Here is an 8,215-nt window from a genome sequence, read left to right as displayed (position 1 = left end):
CGCTTGTGGTTCTATTTATACTAATGGCATATTTAAAACTTGGAAACGTCAAAAGATGAAAGCTTCAAGAATGACAGCTGACAGGTGGAATTTGTTACTAAAGTAAGTGCTTTAGAAAACATGTAGCTACTTTTTTAAAAATTCCAATATAATATTCCAAAAGTGTTATGAGAAGAGAGATTGTAGGAGTTCTTCAAAACGTATTAAAATTCAAATTTTAAATTATTTAACATTTATTTATTTCACATCGCCAAATATGTCTGTATTAATAATTTCTTTTTCCGACCTTTATTGTGAACAACGCGCTTACTTTGCTGAAGAAATGTTATTGCCTTTTAAATGAAAAACATCCCGCATAAAAAAACTGAAATAGATTTGAAGGAATAAGCATGTTTAAGAACTAACTTGGCAATCAGTGATAAATCTTATTTCATTGCCTAAATAAAAGTCTATGCAAATATGAAAGGAAGAATAAGGATTAATATAACAAAATACTAAGTCCCCTCAAACAAAAGAAAAAAAAAGTTTTCAAAATGACTTAAACATGTGCGGGGTTAACTTAGCTATTTAAATGGTAATTAATATATTTGAATTACTATCGTAGAAATATTTGCATTAAGTTGACAATTTAAAAATACATCAAACATCAATTTCGAATAACCTTATACAAATGATTCATGCATATTAATTTAAGTTGTTTGTTTTATTTTACCTATCCGTATACCAACCTATTAACGTTAACAAAATATGCTTCTTTATTTGCAAAAATTATGCGTGCATAATATCAAAAAGGCAAAAATCAATGAGTTTCCGAAAAGACTATTATTAAAGTCTCATATACTAAATTTTGCGATTTGCTTTAAACTTTTTTTTTCGTTGCCGATTATAAATTGGTGCGCTATTGGGAGTTGTAAGTCATTCAAGTCTTTGTGTTTCTTCAGCTCGCATCCAGCTTCAAGCAAAACAACCAAAAAACCTCAACATGAAATTCGTCATTGTTTTCGTTGCTCTTTTCGGTTTGGCCTTAGCCGCTCCACCAAAAAGCTACACAGACGCTGTCGTCACCCGCTCTGAATCCGTTGTAGAGCCTTTGAGCTACAACTACGCGTAAGTTATAAACTTTATCTAGTTGTTTTTCAAAAAACGATTTTACTAACTTTCTGTTTTTAATATCAATAGTGTTGAAACCAGCGATGGCAAGTCTGCCAGCGAAGATGGACACATTGAGAACCAAGGAGCTGAGGATGAAGCTATTGCTGTCAAGGGTCAATTCTCCTACGTTGGCGATGATGGTATCACTTACTCTGTTAGCTACATTGCCGACAAGAACGGTTTCCAACCACAAGGTGCTCATTTGCCAGTTGCTCCAGTCGCCTAAGTTATAACGTTGTTGACTTCTTCTGATTTTCCGAATCTTACGCCTAATTCTGTCTATTTATTGTTATCCTTCTCCCAGCCAATGGGAGAACTACAAGTAATGATAAGAGTTGTTAACTAGTCTTTACATAAGTGAAATAAAAAAAAAACGATTTTTATACACACAAATTAAATCTTTTTTTCCTTGACAATAGACTTAAGACATTGATATTACTCCCTGAAAGGTTGAAAATCTCAAAAATGCCTCCAAGGATTTGGCTAACACAAGTGCACTAAGAATTTGAGGAATAAAAGTTAAATCCTTAAGATCTATTCATTTCTACACTCAGATAAAAATATTATAAAAAAGAAGCTGTTGTCTGTTGATTTCCCTTTGACTTTAAAATATTCAAAATCATTGTGATAAGAAATTTGAAGTCAATATCTTTCTTTGTTGTCCTTATATTTGAGTAGAAAAACATTTCTCTTCAGTTTTTTGTTCATTTTGTAGGTTTTCGTGTTTTGTTAAAAAAAGTTGTCAATTGAATTTTTCTAAAAAATTACATTTAAACTACCAACAATATTTTGCAAATGATAAAATAAGTTTGATCTCAAAATATGTTGTTGTTTACAAGACTTTTGTCAAAAACGAATTTTTAAAATTTAAGTAGCAGTTAATGTAAGTTTTTATTTCTTATATAAAAAAATTACAGACTGGATTTTCCTAAAGCCATTACCTTACGTTAACAAGAAAATTTAGCACAGAACGAAATCATTGCAAAGTCAATATTTTCAGGTATTTACGAGATATCGAGAGTATAACACCAATTTTGCGTACTATTTTTTGTAGATTTCAATTTTCATGAAAAAAAACAGACTATTTGATTTTTATACAAATTTTACAATAACTGAAACATTGTTTTCTATAAGATGAAGCCAATTTTTTTGAATGTTTAAAAAGTTATTTGAGTCGAAAATCATTTTTACCAAGTTATACTTTGAGTAATGTTTTTAAGGTTTTTATTTGTTGTAGAAAAACTGTCAATTCGATTCTTCTTACAATTTTTACTAATGTCGAAAACAATATTTCTTATAAGTTAAATTCAATTGGAAACCATAATATCAAATTTTTGAAAAGATACATATTTAAGACGAAAATCAAATTTTACCAACTTTTGTTAAATTTGTTTTTAGGTTTTTAATTTTTTGTACAAAAAATATCAATTCGATTTTTTGAAAGTGTTACTGAATGTTGACAACAATATTTTTAAAAAAATGAGATTAGTTTTAAACCAATATCTCAAAGTTTTAAAAAGATATTTGAGTCGTAAATTAATTTTTACCAACTTTTATTAATTTTTTTTTATTTTTTGGAAAAAAAACTGTCCATTCGATTCCTCTCAACATTTTTCAGAATGTTGAAAATAATTTTTCTTATAAGATAAAATAAGCCATAATCTCAAGTTTTAGAAAAGATATTTGAGTCAAAATTCAGTTTTTACTGAATTTTTTTTTTTAATAAAAAAACTGTCAATTCGATTTTTTTTCAAAATTTTATCAGATGTCAAAAACATTACTCTTCTGTGCACAAATTTTTTTTGGAGATGATACTATATTTAAGTCGTACAATTTTGGAGGTGACAAATTATTTTTTCAGTTTTTTTGATTTATAAAAAAAAAAATTATTGGATTTTTTTTCCAAAAATATACTGTTTTGGTATCACGTTACAATTTATAATATAAAATTGAATTCAAGTCTCTAGCGTCATTGGTTAATGAGATATTTAGGGTTAACCAAAATGTTCACCTTTTTTTTAAATGCTATGGTAACGAAACCACACACACAATTTTCTTGAGAGCCCTTTCTGCATCTTTCTGACTTATTATCTGTATAAAAATATTTATTTAAAGTCGATATCTCTTTTGATTCTTGAGGTTTGGACGAAGAAAAAAACGTCGTGAACGTGCGGACACACGCACGCACAGACATCTTTTCTGAACAAGGTCTTATACTTTTTTAATAATGTTTTAAATATTTTGACTCTTAATTGTTGGATTTTATTTTTTTTTCAAAGACTGGTCAACAATTGTGAATATAATTCATATCCAAAACGTAATAAACTACATATCAAATATATTTAAAACAATTTTTTTACCAATTTTAGCAGCATTCTTTGAAAGTTTTTATTTCTTGTAAGTAGAAACACCTACTGGATTTTCTTAAGGACATTTATCATATTTTAACAACACCATTTTTAATAGAATGAAACAATTTTCAAATCAACTCCTCAATTGATTCTCGAAATTTTCTTATCGAACATTATGTTGGATACTCCTAAAAGTTTCGTTAGTTGTTTGAGACAATATTTTTTATTAGATAAAGTAAGTTCGAAGGGGGAGCGTATCAGAATCCCGCTTTTAAAAACCCGTTTTTAAAAAATCCCGAAAAAAAATTTTACAATCTCGTCTTCTGAAATAACGAATTATAAAAATGTCTCTTTTTTATTTAAAGTAATAAATAATATTTGTATAGTTTCGATTGTTTTGATTGCAAAATCAAAATAGTAAAAACCGAGATTATAACAAACGGGATTATAAAAAATCGGGGTTATAATAAGCAGGATTATAAAAAACGGGATTTTTAAATCGGGACTTCAAGAAACTGGAGTATAAAAACCGGGATATCAAACCCAACCCGTTCAAAGGCTACGTCTTTAATATTTGCCAAGATAGAGTCGAAAAGCAATTCTTACCAACTTTTAGTAATGCTATACATTTTTTGTGAAAAAATCGTTGCTTCGATTTTTCTCAAAATTTTATTACATGTAAAAAACTTTATTCTTCATTGCATACAATTATTCATGTTTTTTTGTAAAATATTTGAGGCAACAAATATTTTTTTTCAGCTGTTTTGATTCAAAAAAATATATATTAATTTGACATCACGTCCCTTATCGATTTTTTGTAAGTTGTTTTGAACTGTATTCTTGAAGATGGTCTAATAGACCTAGGGCTTAGAGATATTTTTTTCTTGAAATGAAACCAATTGATATTAAAGTGAAGGTAGTCTTAGAAATGGTGAAAACAGAAACATTCGTCTGCGGGTACTTAGTGGCAGAGAAAAAGTGCATTAAAAGTAAAACTTCTCCGAACATTGAAATAGGGAATAAAGCCGCTTCAAATGCATTGCATCTTCTAGCCTACGACTCGCTGATTTCAAATATTGTTTCGATCGACGAGTAGAAAATTCTTTTTTTTTTTTAAATCTTTAGACATTTAGGGAATCATTCAAAATTGGTGTTATCCAAAGCAATCGACTCCCTGATTGCAAATATATACATGACAGACGACTTGGTGCCCACAGTTCTACAGTAGACGACGAAAATGCGTTTTTTGACTTTTGGAAAACTACTTAAGATTGGTCGCATTTGAAAGCCGTCGGTTTACTGAATTAAATATGTACAAACATTACAGACATATAGTTGACCGCAAACTCTTGACAGATGCGATTTAAATTGTCGGTCTTTAACAAATCAATTTCAACATATTTGGTCCAATAAAATATCAATTAAAAGCTCTTGGATGCCAGTATATAAACATATTAAAGACAAATAAGTTTGTAACCCACTGAACAGCTGGGGAGTGTGCTAAAAATTACTGCGAATTTTTAAAAATAGTGCCTAGTAATGGGATGTTGAGGAAAAAAACATCTGTTGTATGTTAACAGAAATATATTAACTCCACGAAGTTTTTTAATCCTAAAAAATTAAAGTCAAGCATTTCAGTTTTGAGCTCACTAAAAAACTGTTTGTACAATTGTTGTACGTTAGGCTTGTGAATTGGATTAAAACAAATAATTCAATAAGTCGATATCAGGCTGGTTTCCGGCGGGCCTTTCAACGACTGGTCAAATATTTGCACTTACGAGCATTGCCAGGCGTTTTATCGACAAAAAGAAGGCCCTATACACTTTTTTCATTGACTTTAAAGCTGCTTTTGATACCATCAACAGAAGATCACTTTTATATAAGCTAGCAGTTATTGGGTTTTCAACCAAATTTCTTTTAATACCGAAACAGGTGTTCCACAAGGCTGTATATTGAGTCCGCTGATGTTCGCTCTGTTTATCAATGATATTGAAAATAAATTACCGGAAATGTATGTAAGTTAAAAAGGGTTTCACTCCTTAAAATTAAATTGTAACTGACATACATTTAAATTAAAAACAAAGTGCTTACTGTCGCTATTTATGTAAGTCGCGAATGCGCAGTTGTATTTTATCAATCAATTTGAAGAGGAAATGCCATAAGACTTAGGTATGTAGGTTTTTGATGAGAACTGTTAACTGTCGAAATCTATTTAAAATAATTTACATGTCGCTTGAATGAGTCTATAACCTATCATTTACAAAACCGTCTGAAATGCCAAATTTATACTTTTACATAAAATAGAGCCTTCTCATGTTGAATACACCAAATACTGCGGAACAAAAGTATAAGATTAACCTATGTTTTAATTACAAGCTTACATTTGGTAATTATTCGAAAAAGATTAGTACTTATCTAAAATACTTCAAACAAACTGCAGTTGAATAAAAATTAAACTGTATAGAAATTGACACTCCGAATCGCAACTTCCTCAGAAACATGCTTTTGGAATAAACTCCTCACATAAAATTCGCGATCAGGAAATGTAAAATTTAAACTGGATTTACTCTCGCATGTGTCTTGTATGGCTTTTGTCTTTGACTTTGAAGCATTGTCTTCTTCTTAATATGGCTGAGGTAGCCATCAAAAATTATAATCAATATTTCACGCATATTTTATTAATACTAAATATAGTTTTAATAATTCCAGTCAAAACAGCCTGACTATGCGTGACACCTTACATTGTACCGAAAAAGAAAAAAACCTTTGCATACCGGTTCAATAAAGTTCCGAATTTGCATTTTTAATAAAGGTGATAATTTCTGTTTTTAGCCTATTCTCACATTCTTACATATACATGGACAAAAAATCCACCAAAGACTCTTGGAAGACGCAACGGACGGGCCATATCAATGATTTGTTTGTTTTTTCTCTGCGACTATAAATTGATGTTGTATTAGAAGTTGTAAGCCATTCAGTCCTCAACTTTCAACGGTTAAGCACAAGCAAACAAACCAACAATCTCAACATGAAATTCGTCATTGTTTTCGTAGCTCTTTTCGGTTTGGCTTTAGCCGCTCCACCACAAAGCTCCGTCGATGCTGTCATCACCCGCTCTGAATCCGTTGTAGAACCTTTGAGCTACAACTACGCGTAAGTTATAAACTTAATTTTGTTATTTTTTGGAATAAGAATTTACTAACTTTATGTTTCTAATATCAATATAGTGTTGAGACCAGCGATGGCAAGTCTGCCAGCGAAGATGGACACATTGAGAACCAAGGATCAGAAGATGAGGCTATTGCCGTCAAGGGACAATTCTCATATGTTGGTGATGATGGTGTCACTTACTCTGTTAGCTACATTGCCGACAAGAACGGTTTCCAACCACAAGGTGCTCATTTGCCAGTTGCCCCAGTCGCTTAAGTGATTTTCACTCTCAACTTTTGAACTTCGCCCTGCTATTGTTGTTACTTTCCCTCAAAATGGGGGATTAACTGATGATGAAATTGTTAACTAGTTTAAGAAAAATATTGAAATTAAAAAACCCAAAAAAAAATATTTGTATTTTATTCCTCTAAGAAGAAAGTTGGTAATTTTTGAATAAGTTTTTGAGATCGCCCCAAAGTAATCTAAAATTTGAAAAAAGCAACAAAAGTTTATTAGATAAAATTGAAATTTTCATTAAAGTTTCTAAAACATTTATGTTTTTGAGATATAAGGGATTTTAAACAACACAAACTATTTATATAAATCTGAGTAGCTAATACTTTGCTTTCAAAGATTAATAAATAAAAAATAATAAAATATATACAAAATAAATACTTTACTCCTCATCAATTTGACTTCAGTAAAGGTTGCTAGGGATGATTTTGCATAGCAAAGGCTCTTAAGATGGATGGATAAGCAAAGAGTCTGTTTGCAAATAGTTCATATATTTTAAGATTAAAAATTTACTTACAAAATAGTTTTTCTTTGAAAATTTTATCGCCATTAAATAAGGCAAGCAACCTTGATTTTTTTCAACATCATTAGAGCGTTTTTTTTTTTAAAATAATTTTCGTTCATTATAGCTTTTCTATATCTAAGTGCAGTTTTGCAAAATTTGTAAAGATTGACAACATCCATTTCATTTAATAAACTTATCACTTGTTTTTCCGATAGAAATTCTTTTCTAAATACATTCCTGCTGATTTCTCTGAGAATGGGGCATTTTCACAAGAAGTGGACAATATCCCCTCTTTCTGAAAAGTTGCACATATTACACTCTAGGGGTAAACCAGGCTTGTGGGGAATGAAATTTAAATTTATTAGTACACTACATAGTCTGGCAATCACAGAAATCACACGGACATAATTGGAATCCTTAAAATAGTTGTTCTCTGCAAAGTTATGACTTAAGCTGCTGTAAGTTGTTCTGTACAAGGAATTAGACGCATCAGTAATATATTCAGTTTTACATTTCTCATTAACTTTAAAATGACTTCGTAAAAGATGTTTTTAGCTGTTGTTAAATCCTTGATAGGTAAATTAAAATTAATTTGACATTCCTCACCAAGATCTTGCCACTCTCGATACCAACTGTTTTGATCTTGTATTGCTTTTATGGCCACTTTTTTCAAGACCCGTGAATCATTTATTTTAAAAGCGTTAAGCAAGAAGTCCGCTTGCAACTTTAATATTTTTATAAACAAAAGACAGAGACCCGTTTT

General features: G+C 30.2%; 2 protein-coding genes across 2 annotated transcripts; both read left to right on the top strand.

Annotated features, from left to right (window-relative positions):
- The first annotated feature begins 908 nt into the window (after window positions 1-908).
- Window positions 909-1,550, top strand: LOC129946624 (larval cuticle protein 65Ag1-like). The gene is made up of 2 exons (XM_056056877.1): window positions 909-1,107; window positions 1,180-1,550. Exons 1-2 carry the CDS (start codon window positions 983-985, stop codon window positions 1,376-1,378), a joined length of 324 nt encoding a protein of 107 aa, XP_055912852.1. The 5' UTR covers window positions 909-982; the 3' UTR covers window positions 1,379-1,550.
- Window positions 1,551-6,466: 4,916 nt separating this feature from the next.
- On the top strand, window positions 6,467-6,940 carry LOC129946622 (larval cuticle protein 65Ag1-like). The gene is made up of 2 exons (XM_056056876.1): window positions 6,467-6,656; window positions 6,731-6,940. The coding sequence occupies exons 1-2, from the start codon at window positions 6,532-6,534 to the stop codon at window positions 6,927-6,929; spliced, it is 324 nt and encodes a 107-aa protein (XP_055912851.1). The 5' UTR covers window positions 6,467-6,531; the 3' UTR covers window positions 6,930-6,940.
- The last annotated feature ends 1,275 nt before the right edge of the window (window positions 6,941-8,215 follow it).

This window comes from Eupeodes corollae, chromosome 2 (assembly GCF_945859685.1).
Source record: "Eupeodes corollae chromosome 2, idEupCoro1.1, whole genome shotgun sequence".
In the NCBI taxonomy this organism is placed as follows: Eukaryota; Metazoa; Arthropoda; class Insecta; order Diptera; family Syrphidae; genus Eupeodes; species Eupeodes corollae.
Note: the sequence above shows the minus strand (reverse complement) of the source record. Positions and strands in the feature narration are given on the sequence as shown.

Bases quoted from the DNA above. Each gene is read 5' to 3' on its own strand.
- LOC129946624 (XM_056056877.1), top strand. From the start codon at position 983: ATGAAATTCGTCATTGTTTTCGTTGCTCTTTTCGGTTTGGCCTTAGCC. The intron at 1,108-1,179 runs GTAAGTTATAAA...TAATATCAATAG, and splicing joins CCTTTGAGCTACAACTACGC to TGTTGAAACCAGCGATGGCA.
- LOC129946622 (XM_056056876.1), top strand. From the start codon at position 6,532: ATGAAATTCGTCATTGTTTTCGTAGCTCTTTTCGGTTTGGCTTTAGCC. The intron at 6,657-6,730 runs GTAAGTTATAAA...ATATCAATATAG, and splicing joins CCTTTGAGCTACAACTACGC to TGTTGAGACCAGCGATGGCA.